Source organism: Ciconia boyciana, chromosome 4, assembly GCF_034638445.1.
Source record: "Ciconia boyciana chromosome 4, ASM3463844v1, whole genome shotgun sequence".
Lineage (NCBI taxonomy): Eukaryota > Metazoa > Chordata > Aves > Ciconiiformes > Ciconiidae > Ciconia > Ciconia boyciana.
In genome coordinates this window covers 86,112,446-86,133,536 of record NC_132937.1, presented here as the reverse complement: position 1 = coordinate 86,133,536, position 21,091 = coordinate 86,112,446, and the positions used below count along the sequence as shown (strand labels likewise).

Below are 21,091 nucleotides of genomic sequence, written 5' to 3'. Positions count from 1 at the left end.
TGTAGCATGTTTCATTCAGCGGTATTCCTTCACATAAGTAGTCTTTTACACTTTATAGGAGAAACATCTTTCCAGTAAAATGTAGAGAACTTAAGTGCTTCAAAATGTTAAATTTCTTGAAGAATATTTTACTTTGTATCAGATATGAGATGCTGTTTTCTTCTTGAAATCTATTTGTCAACGGGAAGCTAAAATTTAAGTGTTTCATTTGATTTACTAAAAACTACATGAGAATCCCATTAAATGTTTAGGCTAGAATTTTCAAACTCTGAGGAAAATGTGAACCCTAAATGCTAATTAGATATTTTAGCAAAACTAACCCATTTCCAAAATAAAAGATCAATGAAACCTTGAGGTAAAAATTTTTTGAACGTGGCATTAACCAGTGCAGTGATTTTTAACTTAAGCATGAGTCGACAAAAGAATACAATACAGAAAGCTGAACTTCTGCAGTAATGCAAGGCTACTACCAGCAGTTCAGTAGCATTAATTGTGCGGTTGTGACTAACCTGATGTAATCTCCATTCTTCCCCCCCCCCACTGTAATTGGTTTGTAAGATTTACTTTTTACCATAACATAGTATCAAAACATTTGATTTGGTACAGTTTATGTTCATTAGTATTCTTGTAGATCTGTAAGAAAAAAACAGGAAGGTGTATCTGTGAGAATGAAAATACAGCATTAAATTCTCTTTAAACTGCTGATAAGGTCACCCTGTCAAGAAGCAAAATGCATTGAGTCTTCTGAGTTACAATACATTAACTTTCTCTTGTCAGATATTTGTGGCCTGGCTTGTTAATAGATTTCACATGTGCAATAGGGAAAAATATCAACTGCTGCTGAATGGTTGGCCTAGACAGAGTCTTAGTTATAGTGGACACTTATGTGTGGGAGCTCTTTGGGGTGAAACATTTAAAATGTTTGTATTTTGAGTGGTTTGGTGTTGTCAAAAGTGAGGATTGACTAATTTGGATGAGAGTTGATCCATGTCTTCAGTTATTGATGGAGTTTTTAAGGTGACTTTATTCCATTCCTCTTGCTAGAACTGCCTAAAAAACAAGAAATACTTTTCTTGTTAAAAAAATCATGTAGCATGTGAAAGAGTTAAACTATGTAATCTCAACAGCTGTTGCCTCTTTGGTAGCATTTTATGTGGCATTTCTATAAGGAAACATTTACCTTCATCAGGCAGCCATCATCCAGGACCCAGTGATGGCTTATAGTAACCTGGAGCCAAGAAAGAGGCTTATTCAAGAATGTTGGTATAGTGCTAGAAATTCATTTGGGGAATGGAATATAGGTGGGAATGAGGTATGTGCTGTATCAGATGAGGACTTGGGGTGTTGGGGAGTGACAGGAGAGAACTGGGCTTCTCTCTTACAGATCAGGTGTATTAAAAACAAACAAACAAACAAACGTGCTATAGCTGGAGCAAGATGTTTTCCAGAGGAGGAGGTTTATTTCAGTCCTGTACTGATTCCTACACTGAGTCCAGGACTGTAACACTTTCTGATGGAAAAGATGTCACAGAAAACTATCATAAGCATCTTTTACAACTAAAATACTAGAGTACATTCAGTTAGGGATGTAAGGAAATATTTTTATTTTTCCACAAGTTTTTGGCACCTATTGAAATATCCCTGGGAGTATCATGATCTCTTCCAAGAGTTTATTGTCTGACCAGAAGAGTGAACCGTCCAGAATCAGATTGCAGCTTGAAGACAAGAAAATGTGTTTGCCGTATTTTCCTTGGAGAGTTTTTTCTTGATGCATTCCTTCTCCCCATTTGTTAAAGCATGAATGCATGCTTTTAGACAGCCATGGAACAGAAGTAGGAAGCACTCTTGATTTTTGTAAAAACACCTCAAAATTATTATTACAAAATGGCAATTTCAGATTTTGACAAGTTGATGTTCTCAACAGTCTGATCACTTTTAGAATATAAATGTAAGAGGTGTATTCCATGTGCCTTCAGCCTTTCACTTAAACACTATTTTGAATACACTGCTGAAGTGTATTTTGCACGTTATCGCCACTTAATGCTTTTTTAATTCAGAAAATTTTTTGTTTCTTTAGGAAAACAATTAGTGAAATTTTTAATTAGAAAAAGTAGAGAAAATAATGTGTATTTGTAAATTTAACACGTATTTGCAATGACAAAGAAAATAGTTAATATTAAAAATGTATGTCTTGCTACTGCTCATATCTGAGCAAACTTTTGCTAGTACTGTTTTATTCTTATAGTGTATTTAAGAGAAGGGAGTAAATGGATTTTAATGTTTACATAATATTTTTGGTCATAGTAATGATTTCCTTTCATTACAGATTAACTGTAATTAGTAACAAGTAAAATTAATTGTATTCTGTTATTTAGAAAATCATCCCTTTAGAAAAAAAATGGGGCAAGACAAAAAAAATGCTTAAGCTACTGTGTCGATTCATGCTTTACAAACATTTTTAAATACTGCATGTTAGACTTGCATATTGCGTACTGAAGGTAGAAAAAACATACAAAGAAAGGTAAGAAGCATGATCCAAGGTATGGAACAGCTTGTATGGAAGAAGTTGTTAAATATTCAATATGCTGGAGGCAGACAAGTAAGAAGTATATAAAAAAAGGTGTTGAAGAGCCTGAAGAAAATGAACAGCTGTGTTTCTCAGAAATGAAGAACAGTGGGATATCAGATAAAATTTCAGGAAGTAAGTTTGAAACAAAGAAAATATATTTTTCATGATTGATAATTAAATTATGCAATACCATTGTCCCATTTTATCATAGATACCAAGAGTATTACGAATAGGTTCAAAAGTTATTAGACATATTAACCAAAGGAAAATTGGACAGGGGCTATAAAATACAGTAATATACCAAGAAACAATCAGCAACAATAATATAGCAGCATACAATCTCTGTTTCAGAAATCCTTAAGTTGGAAATATTTGGAAGCAGAGAATTTGCATTAGGATAAACAGTACTCTTAAGATTTCTTGCACAATTTTTTAAAGTGTCAACTGGTGAATTTTTGAAACCAGATCATGAACTAGGTGGATTTTGCCTCTGACTTAATAAAGTTTTTTAAGCATGCTTGAGCATAAGTAGAAATTTTAACTTTCATGTTTTTTAAAGCAACTTGCGTGATGGAAAGGTGAATGTTACGATGTACATCTTCTGTAACGTGAAACACTGAACATGAAATACTGAAACAACTGCTCAGCTGTAATTCATGGTGCTTTAATTTGTACTGTACATTTACTAGAGGACTTTCAGAGAGCAAAATGATAATAAAGCAATGCTTTAAAACACCAACAGCTAGAGTAATGAAATAGTTTCTTTACGACTGAAAAGATTGAGGAAGGTATTTTCTTAATGTTTTGATGTAGAATACTAAGACTTCCTCTGTGGACTAGTGTGCTTTAGAAAAAAAAATATCCCCACTGTTCCTTCTGTCTCTAAAGCTTGTTGTAATATTTGTAAATCTGCATATACAGTCTCAATTATGAGGAATTTTTTTTGTGAGAAGCTGTATTCAGAATTGTATTTATTCTTCACTGCATCCATCATATAAGGATAATGGCAATAACTGTCAAAGGCTGGATATTAATACCAGTCATACAAGTATACTGCTGTTCTGTATGGTTATGGCATCAGTGCTACAACTGGCCAGAAACCTGAAGTTTGCCTTCTGCTCTCTTTTATCTGCATACAGTGCTCCCTTGTCACTTACTTCTTAATCTGTAGCTTGCTGGCATGTTGTGGACTTCTTTCAGAACTTACACCAAGGGGAACTGATGCCTTGGTGAGATGCATTCTTTGAACCTGTAAATCAAATTCTTTCTCTTGGTGTCATGCAGTGGTTGCCTTGTTTCGTTTTTGTAATTGGGCTACAACCTTACTTTTATAATTGGTGGCCTGTGTGCTCAAGAAACCTTTTTTTTTTCTTTTTAATTTATAAAATAGTAAAACAGTTCAGCTTCTTTGTTCTTAGAATCATAGAATAATTTACACTGGAAGGGACCTCTGGAGGCCATGCAGTCTAGTTTGTCTGCTCAAGCTTGGCCACTTCTTGAATTTGTCTGTCTTCATATTATACAAAATGCATCAGATAAGCAGTGTCATAGAGTTGTTCCCTGAACTGTCATACATAATGTGCTCTTATTGTAGACACGTTGCACCACTACTGTTTTAAGGTGATGTTACCAACTGGGCCTGTTACTGGCATCTATTAAGCAATATCGCTGCATCTTCTACCAGGTTGGAAAAAAACCCAAACCAAAACCAATGAACTAAACAAAACCCCCCAAAACGAAACCTAGTTCTCCTGGTTTTGTCTGGGATAGAGTTAATTGTCTTCCTAGTAGCTAATGTAGTGCTGGGTTTTGGATTTAGTATGAGAATAATGTTGATAGCACACCGGTGTTTTAGTTGTTGCTAAGCAGTGCTTACACTGGTCAAGGACTTTTCAGCTTCCCATGCTCTGCCAGGTGCACAAGAAGCTGGGAGGGGGCACAGCCAGGATAGTTGATCCAAACTGCCCAAAGGGCTATTCCATACCATATGGCATCATGCTCAGTATAGAAACGGGGGAGTTGGCCGGGGGGTAGCAGTCGCTGCTTGGGGACTGGCTGGGTGTCGGTTGGCGGGTGGTGAGCAGTTGTATCACTGGGTTTTTTTGTTCTTCCCCGCCACTCCCCCCCCCCCGGTTTTGTTCCTCTCTCTCTTTCTTGTTGTTTTTGTTTTCATTACTTCACCACCCCCCACCACCCCCCAATTATTAACCTGTTCTTATCTCAACCCATGAATTTTCTTACTTTTGCTCTACCGATTCTCTCCCCCATCCCACCGAGGGGGGGGAGGGTGCACGAGCGGCTGTGTGGTGCTTAGTTGCTGACTGAAGCAAAACCACGACACCAGTCCACAGGCATTTGTTCATGCTTTCAGTGTTTTATTATGAAGTGAAACTGAATTTTCTGGCTCTGAAGCATTTGTTTTTACCAGTGAAACTCTCTTCACATCATGGAGTACCATGTTTTTGCCATAAAATCGTAAGAGAATTCAGTTATAGACCTCGGGAGGTGCCTGGTGCAAGGCCTGCTCCCAGCAGGGTCAGCCGTGGGCTCAGACCAGGCTGCTCAGGGAGGGAGGGAGCCTGCACAGCCCCCGGGCAGCCCGTGCCACTGCTCACTTGTCCTCCTGGGGAAGGGTTTCCTTACGGCTGGTCCCAGCCTCACCTGTCCCTGACCTGTCCACTGTGCCCCTCTGACAGAGCCCCGACAGCCCCTCGTAGGCACTGCGGCTGCTGTTAGGTGACCCCAAGCCCCACGTTGTCCAAGCTGAACCAGCCCTGCTGCTCCATCCTCTTTGCCCAGGACAAATGCACTAGCCCCAACCATTTTGGTGACCCTCTGCTGAACTCACTCCAATTTATCGATGTCTTTCTTGCACTTGTAGGCTCCAAACTGGACACAGTGTTGTAGATGTAGTCTAGTACATTATACATTTACTGTGTCAGTAGCTCTCTAGAGGAAAAAATGATCTTTGTTGTGAGTGGTGTTGACAGGACTCTAATTGCTTACCTTTACCTGTTAGGGGGGAAAAATAGCTACCCAAACTGGCATAATTTAATTACATTTCTTTTCAAATGCACCTTGTAATCTATGTCAGAGAAATGAGAACACATGTGAAAACCTAATCAAATGCTCAATCTCTTCAGTCATTTTGGTGTAGGTTTCATATGGAGTTCAGCCTGTTATCTTAAGAGTTTTAGCGTCTCAGTATTTCATATCAGTGAGCTGTTAGAAAGACATTACCTGAGAAAAGAGGTCTTTTTGTTTTCTTTTGTAAAAACATCACTTACTATTTTTTGTTTTATTTTAAAACAGAAATGAATAATCTGTAAAGATCAAGACCTGCTCTTTTACATTCTTTTGTTCTGTCCTACTAGACTTTCACGGCTTGTTCTGTGAAATTCTCTGCTGAATAAGAGCGAAGTAAGCAGAAACCTACTGAGATGTCATTTCTTGCCTCTTCAGTCAGAAATATATATGAATTATTCCTGTGCTTTAAAAGAAGGGCAAAGTTCTAGAACTTACCAAAGTTTTCAAGAATGTTAAGAGGAAAATGAATTAAATTCCTTTTCTTTCCCAGGATGTAGGTTGGAATTTAGTCTCTCATATACTTATCAGTGCAGACTCAGGTCTCCACAAATTAAAATGTATTATTCAACAATGGAAATATTCTTTTGACTTTAAAGTGAATAGTTTTGAATTTTGGGGCTATTAGTTGAGGCTAAAGTTACAGCTGGAATTTCTTCCTTGACATCACCAGCTCTGCCAAAAAGGGTAAAACGATAAAAACTCCCATAAAATCTGGAGGTGATGACTGCGGTTGCTGCTGTGGAGCCAGGTGCATTTTTAAAAAGAAAATTAAATCCAAATCTATGATCTACACTAGCAAGTGATGGTATTTGCACTGTTATGCTGTGTTTTTATTGAGAGATGGAAAAGAACCACTTCCCAGTAAACACTCGGATTAGATAGGACTAGCCAGAAAACTTTCCACTTGTGTTGGGAGGCATGAATTATTTACTAGTCCTTCTATAAGTCTGTATAATGCCCATTCAGAAACTGGAAAAGAAAAACAACCCTAAATTTCACAGCATGTGAAAAATACTTGCTTAGTAAATTCTTGATAAAATGAAGTATAATCAAAATAGCCAGATAAATGCTGTATTATGAAGACCTTTGTAGTTTTTATCTTTTGTTTTTGGTGGCTATGCCTATTCTTTAATAGGTAGTCCTTCTATATTCTGAGGAGAATCCCACATGGCTTAAAAGGGGTGGAGTAGTCAAGAAGGCCAGATAAACCTGTGCAGAAGCTTAAAAACGTCACTGATCTTGGAATGGAGTGTGATTGTGATTGAAGCTGCAAATCTGTCTACTTCTAAAACATGTCTCGTACTATCTCCTCCCCAAGGAATTATCAAACCTAATGCTGTGTTGATTGGCTTAAACTCTGATTCTATAATATCTTTAGCCAGACCTCTTTGAAGTGGCAATCTTTATGACCATCACCAGTGATAGAGATGTTTCATCTTCTAAATGCTGTTAGTGATTATTGCTAACTTTTTGGTTAAGGAAAAAAAACATGCCATTTTTGTCTCTATTTTAGTATTCTTTTTTTGTAATAGTTTCCATATTAACGTCTTTGATATTTTCTTTTTGATACTGACAACATCTACTAACTCCTATTTGTGTACAGCTATAAACTGTTTCCTTATGCTATGAGTGAAAATAAGTTTTCAGTAAAAAGAAGTAAATATTGGCGACGTCTTTCAATGCATTTGGATTGTCAGTGTAGAGTAAATTAATGTTAGATTACCACGTTTTTGTCCTTTTTTCTGATTGTGATGCTAGAAAGCTTTTAAATTTACCTAATATGAAGCCAGGAGAATTAATTCTTTGGCACCACTTTTACATTACGCTTTTTAGCTTGGTATGTTACGAGGGACATATATATGCTAGGAGTAAGAGAGTCGTTCAGTAAGGATTGTTAATCTTTCTCATAAGCATTTGATTCTTAAAGCTCTACTCAGCAGCAGTAGGCAGAGAGGAAGAGCTGTATTCAGCCTCTCTAAACACATTCACTGTAAGTTTCTACTGAAATATACTAATGATTTATCAGGGAGACAACTCTTCAATTTTGTTTTTGAGATACGGCACAAAAATGGGAGGTGTGGTGGTTTTTGATATACTACTTGCAACTCATCTTCAGAATTGTTTGATAGATATTTACTTCTATACTTGATCCACACGGAAATTGCAAGAATATCCAAAGTAATAGCAGAATTATGGTTTGAAGTGTCAGATTGTGCAATGTGTTTATTTCAGAAAAGTAGTGAAATGTTCCTTGTCTTCAGACTTCTAATGGGATTAAAATATTATACATCACATATTAACTCTGGATTTTTACTAGAAAGTATGTGAAAGCATGCCTTTTTAAAAACAAATTAGTCTTTATGGAAAGTGCAAATACAGTCTCTGAAGCAGAGATTTGTGAACCAGGGCTTGCATCCCCAAATCAGGGTTGCAAGGAAAAGGGATTAGACATACCTATTTCATTAATGTCCCCAGCTGACATATGTAGTCCTTCAGTTTGAGTCCCAGCTGTCAATCTTAGTCCTAGGTACTGAAGACTCCCTGTTTATAGTGTAGCTCAGGTATGTTAATTCTACTTCTAAGCCTAGTCTTGGTACCCATGGTGGGTGAGTGTCACTGTGTTTCTTTTCCTTCATAGTTGTAGCCCAAAGTAGTTTTTACACATCTATTTGTGAGCAATTTGTTTAATCTTGTAGAACGTGCTCCTTAGAAGTATTTTTACTATTGATGCTAATTAGAACTCTTGTCCATAGTCCTTGGATAGAAACAGGTACTGAAAGAAAGATGAATGTGAAAGTTTCTTCTAGCATTGATAAGCAAAGTGGTATAGCTGATGAGTTTGTAACAGAACTATAAGCAAATAAGATACCGGAGAAACGAACATCAAGTTACAAGTGTTTTTCCGAAATGGTTTTAAGTAAATTGCTAACATTAATTAACGCACTTACAGAATATATGTGTTCCTATATTGAGGAATCTAGATATCATCTGTCCAGAAGCGTATAGGACATTTTGCATTTTTAAATTTTCTTTTGGTCTTTTTTAGGTCCATAATATATTGGCCGAAATGGTTATGGGTGGAATGGTTTTGGAGACCAACATGAATGAAATTGTCACTCAGATTGATGCTCAAAATAAACTGGAGAAATCTGAGGTAAGAGTGATGCACTGTGTAGTTTCTAAACTAAAAACATGGTTGTAGTAAATGCATGCTATTTAATGCCGTTTGTCCTTCAGTAGCAAACTATGTACAGCTGCTTGCTTATAATGCTAAAAATTGACAATGTGTCGTTAGGTTAGGATGTCATACCTTTCATCATAAGTAATAATTGCTTGGAGTTGCTGCTGATTAGTTTTTGCTATTTGTATCTAATAGCGTTGTGCGCCATTGCTATTGAGATACTTCTGTAGTTCTCCAAGTTTCTCTTGCAGAAAGTATTTTATTTCCAGTGTATTTATTATGCTGGACTAGTGACTATAACACTTCAATGAAATCAGGTAAAAAAACAAAGTGCGTATACAAAGATTACATATTCCTGTCTGCTAGTAAGTTTCTAGCACCTGAAGTAAATGGCAGCATATTTAGTGTTACAACAATACTGCAACAGAAAATAATAAATTGAACTGAAACGGACTAGATAAACTGGGCTTTAAATTCTAAGACCCTTTAAAAGTAAATACGAATTCTGCCATTTTGGTAATTGGAACATTTGGTCTTCAGTTGAGTAGACTCAAGTGAGGAAATTATATTCTGTATATGCCTGTAACAGTCTGAGCGAGGGATACTCATGTAAATTGTGGGAATCCCTTTTCAATTCAACAATTGTTGAATTTGTGTTTAGGAAAGAAACTTAGATTAAGAAAGGATTTTAGAATTACTTTGGCTATGACACAGAATATTGTTCCTTTAACATCACCATACGTGCCTTGTAAGCCAAAATACTACTAGTACATCTTAGCTAAGTCTGATTCTTATTGATGAGAGTAATTTCACAGAAGAACACATCATCTGATTTTCGAAGCGTAATATTGAAATTTCTAAACAAACCTTTACTTGAATTGGAGACTATTTCTAAAGTTGAAGTCAGCTGAGTAGATTTATATATTGCAGGTGGCATAAATATGAACTAAACGACATTTTAGAAGACCTAGAGAACTTCCTTTTTTAGCTTAAGTGCAACAAAGAGAGAAAAGAATTCTTCAGCTTTTTTATGGTACAATGTATACTGTTCTCCTAATTCTGCAATCTCACACTGCACCACCTCAAGTCTTTTAATACATTTAATTGTCTCTTTTGCACAACTTCCAAACTGTATCCAAGAACAAGACAACACTGTGTGAAAAACAGGAAAAAGCTAGGTATGATATAGTGCATAGCAATATACATCCAGAAGGATTGTATTGTAGATTATGAATATGTCCAAAATGTTCATTTTAATGTTTTTCTCAAACTCAGAATGCGCCTTTGATCACAGACATGAATATTTGGAAATATTCCCATAAATTTTTACTATATTTGAATAACTTCTATATACATATATTTTTCTTTATTTGATGGAAGAGTAATATAGCGTCCCAAAAGCTGAACTTACTGAGCAGCTATGTTCTACCATGTATTATGTGCATATCAGTTTTACCTAAAAGCATTTAATGAAGGTATTTATTCTTAATTATGTGAATTCTGCTACCAAATCAACTGTAGGCCAGTCTCTGACTAGTCATCTGAAACATATCGATTCAGTGTGGCCAGCTGCAATACTTGCTGTTTTCCATTATTCATCAGTAAGTCATTCTTTCTTTCAAGATGCTTTTAGTATAAAAATAGGTGGTAGAAGATTTAAAAAACATGTAGAGCTCAGAGCATATGCAAGGCAAATAGCAACTTGTTCCTTTACATTCAGCAATGAATTATAGAAGGTAAAGAAGTAGCAGTGATAAATTAAAACACTTGGTGGCTGGGATGGAGTAGAACATTTCACAGTCTGCTCACCGCAAATGCCTTTTTTTTTTTTTTTGTTAGTTCAGTGACTGTTTCTTTTCAAATTTAACAGTTACTGTAATGCTGAGATACTTCACAATACCTGGTAACTATTTCCTCAGATCATTAATAATTTGTTTCATATATATACCCAGAAATTTCCTGATTGCTATTTCTTTTCCTTTTGTCTTTTTGATCAAGATTGTAAATCTTTCAACATGTCTTTCCTAAACATGTATTTTCAAGACATAAGCAAATCCAGTTCATGTAAATCAAAATCAGTAATAACTTAATAATATTTTTGAATGCTGGTCACTAAGAAATCAAAACTAGTGGATCTTCTTAGTTTTCTTTTAATTTTAAAAAAAATTAATTATTTTTTAAATTTAGAAATTATTATTCATATAGTCTGTAGTTCATAAGACTGCCACCTATGCCACAGCACTCTCACTTTAGCTTGTTTGGCTTGTTGGACCTCTGTCATAGTTTTTTGCATCCATAAAATAGCTGCTTTAAAGTTAAATTGCCTTTTCTTTTATAGCTGAAATGATGAAACTAATAAAGTTTTAACAGAGCTACATTTTCAGAAATATTTTAAATTTTGTATTGTCCCCACCTGGCTTCCCTTAATATATAAAATTTAGCCATTTGACATTAGGTATTTCTTTAGTTATGTATTAGGTTTCTAAACAGGCTTTCAGTTAGCATCTAGTGAAGAAGATCAAATGAGTTTATTAAATTCACAAATATTTGAGCAAAGTTATCAACTCAAATAATTTGTTAATGCTTTCAACAGAGATTAATTATTTAAACCACTATGAGGGAGTCCCTAGCTTTGATTTCTGATTCAGCTCTTAAATTGCTTGAATGGGCTACAAAGGAAATTCTATTTCTACCCTGAGAAATGTTGTCTTAAATGCATTTCCCTACCTTTCAGTTTAGTGTTTATCTGTGAATGGATTTCTGGTCAATCCTCCTAAAGCCAAAGGATCATTGTGATTAAGGGAGGGAATTACTGGGAGAGGGGTCATTGGGATTTTATCCAGAGCCTCTGGAAGTATTGTAGGTAAACCTGGGCTACCTCTTCTCTATTTGGAGTGTTCAACTGCGTGTGATTTAGACTTTTAAGTTGGACCTCATTTTTTCCGAACCTCCTGATCTTTTCTAGCTCTTTCCATTCTTCTCTCTTACAGACCTTTATCTTTCAGTCTCCCAGACAGGACAGGTAGACAAAGGTATTGCTGACTTTTAGAAAAAATGTACTTTTAACAAAAAGGGAAAGCAAAATGATGTCAAAGGCAATAAATTATGTAGGCCAGACTCAAAAATTATGTGTAAAAATACCCATACTAGTCCTTGTAGCCTACTTTTTGTGCTAGTTTCTTCTTGTAGTTCCCTCATCTTTTTATTGGCTATAGTGTATTTTACTAGCTTTTCATTGACATCATATTTTTTATTTTATTTCTCTTCCTGCATTTTAGAATTTAACTTTTCTTTGTATCATTGTTTAAGAAACAAAGGAGTATGAACTTGTATGAATATTAACCAAAAAAACCTGCAAAACTAATCTGAATAAAAATTGAACACACAGATAACAAAATATGATGTGATGACATAATAGAAATAGCTTCCTTATTGGGAGAATTTTGTACCTGATAATCTAGGTAATATGAACTCTTTTGCTTCACCATTTAGTATTTCCAAATGAAAACAAAGAACTTTTACGTGCTTGCAAAGAGAAGTTTCAGAGTAAGTTTCAGGTGAACAAAACTTTTAAAAAAACCCACCAAAACCAACAAACTCAAATAGTTTTATACATACAGAATAAAATTATTAGTGCAATTTGTAAAGATGATATAGAAATACCAAAGTTGATCTTTCAACCTGAAGCGTATCAAACATAAAACAAGAAGGGCTGTCGGCATGTACTCAGCTTCAGATGTACATTTGCTGCCCTTGCAATCTGAATCACTGGATTTTGCGTTAAGATATCTGGGTAACTGCAGTCACTGAACATTAATATTAACAAGGAACTTAAAAAGGAGGAGGAAAATGTATGTTTGAAGTTCAGTTTATGGTCATTGTGCCCCGTCATTTGCCGTTTGCAACGTTTAGTTCAGCTCAACAGTTTGAATGTCAGTCAATGTTAATTGCAGTACTTCAAAATTCATTTCCACTCATTTTAAGTATCTGTGTATTCAAACTGCAGGTATTTTAAGTAGCTGGAATCTTAAGCAGATGAAGTTTATTTAATTTATTAATAGCTTTGCTCTTTACTTTTTACATTATCTTTCTAGGATAAAGTAATGTAATACTTTTAAGATTTAACAGTATAATTCTGTAATTGGATTTAGTAGAACTAAGTTGTAAAGCATTAGCTAAAAATATTTTTGGGTAGTATGAAACTTCTGACCTAAATTTGAAGTATGCTATAGCACATGAAGAAAATAAAGCAAATGACCTTCCTCTGCCTAATATGTCAACACTTGTAACATATAATCTGTATTTCATTGTAACAGTAGGGAGTTTGATTTCAGGTTTGTGTTTTTTTTTTTATTTGTGCAAAGCTACTTTTCTTTTTCTCTGTTCTGCTCACACATATTCTGTTTTTATTTTTGGGTCTGGCAATGAAAAACAAACAAACAAATAATTAATCATTCCCATCCATTACTCTTTCTGTGATTCAAGTGCTTAAAATTTCTAAGAGTATGTCTTAAGTCTTCTTATCTGTTTGGCCTCATTTTGATATACTTGCAGACTTCATTTTGTTTTTTCTCTAATTATGTTCATTTATTTAACTTCATAAGCAGGGGACATGATCATTCCTTTATATTATGTATTGCATCCTTTCATGATTTCATAACCCTGCTGCTTTGAAGTCACACTTGTTCTGGAAAGAAGCATTGGTATGAAACACCAGCAGCAGAGAGGTCCTAGTACCTCCAAAATATCTGGAAAAGGCTGGCTTATTTTGCAAAGTGTTAGCCTTCATTATTTTGTTTTCCAGTAGGCTGTATATTTTTATACGTTTATTTTAGTGATAGCTAGTCCTGTGTAGAGTTGTTTGGGATGGCGGTTTGAATCTTTTTTTTTTTCTATTTGTATATGCATATTAACTACATTTGTGATGTGCAATACTTTTTCCAAATGATCTGAATTTCTTTTTAAAGAGTAAAACAATGTTTCTGGGATCATTTTGATTTAAAGTTATCAGTGGGGCATTATGAGAACGGGTGATGACAAGAATGAAGAAAATTGATTCCTATAGTGATAAATAATGACCTAAGTAAACTAACAGCTCATATTTCTCACTTGATAGAGTAGGACGAGTAGAATAAAAGTTCTGTTATTAAATGTGTCTATTTCAGTCTTTAAAATAGCATTATTGTTTTGCATATGTGGCATTGCTCTTTCACTGTAAAAGTATATGAACATGTTTACAAGCATTTTTTGCAGTAACTGAAACTAAACTTTTACTATACAGCGTTTCAACATTAAAGTACAACCTTCAGTAACAAATGAAATTGAGAATACAAAGCAGCTGTGGCAAAAATGTGGTGTATTGGCTTATTGTAATACTAGCTATATGCAATTCTTACTGTATTTCTGAAATGTCATTACTATGTCTTAAGAAGTTTCATTTTCACTTGCTTAAGTCATTTGCTCGCTGTGACAGACAATTCATCATTCACTGCATGTTTAAAGCTTGCTACGTGTTTTGGTTTTTTTTCAAGTGAAACAGTTTTTTCTTTGCACCTCACCAACTTACCTGCTGAATTATTTGATAAAAAAGGCAGTTGAAACTTGTCCAGTTCAATGTTACAGTGATGGCTCTTTTACTCAGGTACCTCTATAAAACTCCTTAAAAGCACACTGGCCTGGAAGTACTTCTCTTAGTACCTTTGTGTTTGTAATACAGTTCAATTTCTGTAAAAGAAATGATAAATAAATGGAAGGACTGCATCCTAGTTCACTGTTTGACATGCTAAAAAGGAATGCTAAGGCATTCGGATATAATAGCATTTGAAATAATGTATTAGTTACCCAGTTTGGGAGTTTAAGTACTTTTCAGCCATTTTATCCATTAGACTTTTTTTATGAACTGTTTGTCTCTCTCTTAGAAATACTGTATGACTGTATTGTGCTTGATAGGGTTGACATTGTGATAAATAGCATTTTGCTATGCATATTATGTATACATTGAATTACAAACCCACTTAATGTAGAGCATTACAGGAGAAGAGAATGTAATGGTTTGAAAATCTCTACTCCAGTTTATGATAGTGAAAGACAATCTCGCTGGCAAAAAAAGAGGTAATCTGAAATTCATAGTACTTTTGTCAGGGATCTTCACTGATCCTGATCCAGAATGGTCCTCATGAAATGTGACTGTTGGAAGTCGTGGCTGTATAGGGGGGTGGAAGGGCAATGGTCATGTCAATTGTGGTATTTTAAATAATTCTCAATTGTGTCTCCATTGTATCCTATGCCATTGGGGCGGGAGGCAGGGACTGTAAGTCTGTGTAAAGAGGATAGCTGCAGGTAGGTAAAAATAATGACCAGTTATACTAAAACTTTTATTTGTCCATTAAGAATAATTAACTTTCATTAAATTAGGGTAAGGAATCTCCATCCTAGTCACCTAGAAGGCATCTCTCTTTTGAATTGCCAGCCATGCCTGTTTGTGTGGACCATGTCCATCACTTAAGATATTTTTCTGGTTTCCCATTGTTTCAGTTACAAATTGTATAATTCATTGCTTTTGTTACTACTTTATTAGTATTTTCATCTTCTCTATGGAAAACAGTTTACATTGCCCCACTTTTGGTTTTGCTTAAAGAATTTTTCTCCAGTTACTGAATATAGAATTTAAAGGATAGAACCAAATAAAAAGGAAATGCATTTATTGTTTTATCTGATAAAAGTTCACTGGTAGTTACCTCTTGATTTCAAATTAGTATTTCCAAGTTCTCAAATATAAAAGGACAGTATTGAGCACCTTCATATCTCCTGCACTGTTTCTTAATAAATAGCAAGAAATTGCAGTGTCTAATACTTGCTCCTTTAAGATATTGGAGATTCGGGGATGCAGATTTTGGATACTTGCATTTCTTAATACTACTAGTGTTACGTCCAGATTTTCCCCTTTGTGAAGGTATTGCAATTCAAACAGCCTCTGAAGTGAATGACCTGATAGACGTGGTGATCTACAAGGAAAAAGAGGCCTTGAAAATATTTTTTTGCACCTTTTCAGTTTTACTTAGTCTGTACTTCTGAGAACTGATAATTTGGATTATGTCAGGGCCAAAGTGACAGCAAATTATTTGGTTGCATTACAGATTTAAGATTTCCCAAGCTTTCTCCTCTACCCCCACATGCCGTTCCCAACTTTGGCATGTCTTATATATGAGTGTTTGACAGGGAGGATGTTATAACAGATGACTCATGGCTTTCTGGTCTCTGTTCCTGGTACTGGGAATCTTCCTGTGACTAAAATCTAGGGATTCATGATGCTTTAGCCTTTCCACATTGATATAAAAGGGTTAGTTCAAAATCGTAAACTTTAATTGGTTTTATTTTGACTATGGGTTATGTTTTTGAAGGGAGAAGGAGAACAGTAGGTAGGATTGTAAGTGGAAATCTTATGTTAATTTGACCTTACATTTATTTCTTACAAGAGAGTAGTAAAAGGGAGAAGGTATTTTTTTGGACTGCCTTCAAAAGATAGAGTTGTTGTCTGAGGAGTATAGGGAGTGGCTGTCTCCTTTTGAGCAATAGTGCAGGTGGACACCATGGAATTCAGGTGTACTCCTCAGGAATTACACCCTGTAATTGCAATTAATTTCAGTGAAAATCAAGAATCTGAAAAGGTTATACTTTGAGCAGTAGTCACCTACCAACATATTTAATAATCAAATATGAGACAGACTTTTCCAGAAGTTTTTCTTCTTTTGTTTTGCTGTATTTCTTGCTCAGAATTATTTTATCTGCAAATCCCCTGGTTTCTTCAGTCTTTGACACTTTATAATGAAAGACCTTCCATTTCTACAGGTTTAGTCTTTTGTTTAACCAGTTCTTAGCGTGTTGTTTTGTTTCTGGTGGATTGCTCCTTTTTACTGGGCCTGCAAGATGCCACACTCTAAAACTGTAGTAGTTCTGAAAATCACTTGTGATTTTTATTCTTTTTGAATATTTTAAATCCTGCTTTTAAAACATCAAAATAAAAAGTGAATTTTTTTACATATTCACAGAATTTGGAATATGATGTCTTTTTCTGTAAACAAGAGCTCTGTTTTTAAAATCTTCCAGGCTTTTTTTTTGTTCCCAGCAAGAACAAAAATGATTTTTACACTTTTGTGGCAAGCCTGAAGTAAAACCACATAGCTAATTCTAAATACAGAGAATCTGAACTTTTAGGATAAACATTTCCACATGTAAAATGAATAGTACCTTTTCTACACAGCATCAAATACAGTAACAACTTAATTATTGGCCTTTTCTTAATAGTCCTTAAATTAACAAGATTTTGAAGAGGTGTTCTTTAGAATCAACAGGGAATGACCATGTTCTGTATGTCTTCAGACCTCTGAGCTGTAAATCATCTTTGTTAGCATTTCAGTAATATACCCTAGTGTGTAAACTTGGCAGTTATTTTATCTAAAAGGCAGAACTGAATGGAAGTCAGTAATGAACTTCAATATTGTAAAACTTGCATATTTATACAGAAAGGCTCTGGCTTTAAATGAAGAGAGACTACATACAGTAGAGGACTTTAATACAAAATAGGTACTTCAATGTTTAAGTTGGCATAACCAGGTTATTATGTAATGTTCCAGTGTGCCTGGGGGCTGCAGATATGTTAGCATATAATTAGGTACTGTGGGACAACAGATTACTCCAATTGGTCTACAGAAATGATCTCTCTGCATGCTGTTCATCACCCACAAATGCAAGGTGTTTATCCTTTTCATTTTTGGCTAAGCCACCTTGAAATACCTTATATATATATTCATTTAGATAAGTAATATGGTTCAACTGACATTCAGTAGCTTGTTACTTTGAGGTTACTTATTCTGAACCTGTAACCAATGTTAGTCAACTGTGAACCATGTGAACTTTTAGAATAGGTAAGAGACAAAGACACCACATTGGACTTCAAATACCTCCAGATTGTCTGTTCTATAATCTACACATTACACACCCTTGGATAAGCCTCCTATTCCTCCCCGCATACTTTTCCATCAAGTTGACATTACATGTTTTACCATATAAAAAGGAATGTGTGAACTGTTTTCTCTTTCTGGTTTAATATTTCCAAATAACCCATTTCATTCCAAACACAATTACCATCTGGTCTTTCTAATTGTGTAACCATGGAAATACTTGAAAAGTTAGTTGTCTGTGTATATTGCTAGTGAATCTTCTTGTGACCAACTTTCCCTGACTTGCATTTTTCCTCACTTTATACACAGGCTGGTTTAGCAGGAGCTCCAGCCCGGGCTGTTTCAGCTGTAAAGAATATGAATCTGCCAGAGATCCCAAGAAATATTAATATTGGTGACATCAGTATAAAAGTGCCAAACCTGCCCTCTTTTAAATAACATGGCTACTCCAGGTAAAACCAAGGAAGAAATGTAATAGAGATTTATCGCATAATTGTTTACTAAATAAACGACATGTCTAACTTTTACTATTTGGATAAAACTCGAGGTACTGTATAGACATAATTTGAAAAATCAGTGTGTGGAGTTGAATGTTGCTTTTGTCTTGTTTGTGAAATTAAAGGAAATAGGTAGTTCCTGTGTGATTTCTAAATTACATTCCTATGCCCTTGTAAGGCATATCACTGTGTCTCGGCTGCTGCAGTATTTTGGGAAAGTATTTAAGATGTTCTTTACTTTGTATAACCTATAATGCTAAGTTTTTTTGTATATTCACTAAGGTCTATAATTAGTGCATTCCTTAACTACTTCTGCTGTTTGTCATTATTATTTAAGACTTAGAGTGCAAATGTTGCATGAAAACATTAAACTCTTGTTTTGTTTAAATAAAATCATAACAAAATGGACTTCTAAATACCTGTTTGTCTCAAATCTACTCTTTGCAATAAATCATGTTATTTCCTGTTCCTGGAGCCAATTGACTATATATAAATACTGTTGTAGCAAGCATTAATGTTATAGTTTAATTTCTGAAGGAATTCCACGAGAGTATTGTTGAACATACTGTTGGCTCTTTACATTTCGCACAAAAGCTGTTCATTATTATTGTTATTCTGAAGGAAAAACTGCCTTTACTGAAGATCCAATGGCTTCTGTTTACATATAGATGTTGAGAAGATACTTACACAATCTGATAGACTTTCCCTGACTGTCTGACTTTGTTTTGGGAAAAAGGGTCTCTGCAGTTGCTCCGTGTGTTGTGAGAAGTACAGAATGGGCTGAGGAGATTGGCAGCTCAGAACTGTAAATGTGAGTGTATCAGGTAATGTGATAAAGAAAGGCAGTCTGGAAAGATGAATGAGGATACTTTAATAGAGCCTCTGTGCCTGGTGACAGTTGTGATTCTCTGCTTCGAGAATTAGATTTATGAGATACTTAGTATTGTCAAGACCTCAGAAGATCTAAGTGGTGTCACCTTTGTGTAAGTTGCTCAGCTCTTAAACTCTTCTGTGATATTAAAAAAATAAAGGGGGGTTGGGATTGGGTTTTATAATCATACTCTTAAGCTCTGTGTAATGTACAAGTCTGTTTAAATGAATAATAAAAATATCATTGGGATATTTAAGAATTCCTGTAAAATGTTCTTCTCCAAAAATTATGCAGTTAATACTGTATATGAAAATACAATAATATTGTATCAAGGACAAAACATTTCAGGACTAGTCTGAGAGGTCCTGTGTTACTTCAGAAATTTGGATTGGATGTAAACCAAGCATTCTTTTCCTTTGAGTTGAATGTTAAGACATACCCCATAGGATAAACTTGGAATCCCATCACATTCTCTGTTTGATCCATAGTAACTATCATTGGTGCCTTCTGAGAGCATTTGAGAGTGAAAAAGAGAAAGAGAAATTACTTTTGAAGCAGAAAATCCGATACAATCCAAGGAATTTTAATGTATTTCTTAAGGGGAAGAAAAAGAAACTTCATGTATATTGTTTGTATTGCATTTAATAAGCATCAGGTAACACTATTTTATAAATGCTTTTGAAAACAGAATTGCCCTCTCCATACTTTTGAAAAGAGTATTTATTCCTCCAAATTAACTTTCTCAGTTTTAGGCTTCAGGAAGTTTCAGGTGGGGTTTAAGTAGAAAACTGCCACTTTCTCATTTCCACTGAAGAAATGGAGAGAATGAAACGTGCAGCATTTTTTTCCCTATGAAGTATTCTTTAGTATTCCCAAGTTAGACAGCTTAGCTAGTACAAATCTGGAACTGTTATAATTTCACCTGCTTTTGCCAACTTTTGTTTTTCTGCTTAATGCGTAGACCATGTGACATTCAAAGTAAAGATGTTGAGAATTTTCTGCATTGTTCCCCTGTGAGGATTGATTTAGTGCTGCTGCCAAAGGATAAATAGGAAATTTTGAAACATTTGGTACTCTGACCTAGAGAGAGCTCTTCTGGCTATTTGTGAAAGGAGCTCACAATTTTAGAAATTATTCCAAGTCCTCTATTCTTTATCTCACTTTTTTTCCCTCTGGTTCATTTTCAGATTTGTAAGCTTATGTAGTTAAAACATTTTTCATTCTTTTCTTCATCTCTTCAAAGAGAAATATTTTCTGGGTTTATTTGAATCAAACATTTTTCCAAATCCTTAGAGAATATATGCCTGAGATGCATCTTGACATGAAGGATATTTCAGATTAATTTCTCACTTCTTATCTGTCAATAACCAGGCTTTCATTCATTTTAGTGAACTAGATCTTAGCTCTTAACAACTATATGACTTATTTTAAAGCTTTTTTTCTTTAGCTTTGTGTTTTGCATTACTTTTGTTTATACTACCTTTCTCCTACCTGGCAACATGGCTTCTGCTGGAAAGGATTCTTCTCTGGACAGCTCTTCCATAGACACCAGACTATTCAAGAAGCTTCTCTGTTTGTGACTGGCCAGCAAATATTTAATGCAAGGCTGTGACTAACAACTGGAACTTCCTTACTCAGAAAATCATTAGATGGGAAGAAATTCTTTATCAGATTTTCACAGTAAAATTGCACTCCTTTTGAAGAGAAATTCTCTCTCACGCAGAAAAGGTACTGTACAGAAAGCCTGAATGGTGGTATTTTTTTCTTAAATAAAAACAGATGGTATGACAACGTCTGCTTCCTCACAGTAGCTGAACCTGTTTGCCACCCCTTTGCCAGAGGAGTGTCTTTAGTTTGCCAGGGGAGGTATTATCCTCTTACCATGTCACTTGACACTGCCAGGCCTTAAAGTAAAACCTGTCAGAG

General features: G+C 35.1%; 1 protein-coding gene across 2 annotated transcripts in view; it reads left to right on the top strand.

Annotated features, from left to right (window-relative positions):
• The window catches only part of AP3S1 (adaptor related protein complex 3 subunit sigma 1), a 34,935-nt gene extending 15,557 nt beyond the window's left edge, over positions 1–19,378 (top strand). Inside the window, exons 5-6 of one of the 2 annotated variants that reach the window (XM_072860471.1) lie at positions 8,703–8,810; positions 18,107–19,378. In XM_072860471.1, the coding sequence (XP_072716572.1) occupies positions 8,703–8,810; positions 18,107–18,235 (237 nt within the window). In that variant the 3' untranslated portion in view covers positions 18,236–19,378. The remainder of the gene's footprint in view (positions 1–8,702; positions 8,811–18,106) is intronic. The other variant, XM_072860470.1, reaches the window with a different exon arrangement.
• Positions 19,379–21,091: the final 1,713 nt, after the last annotated feature.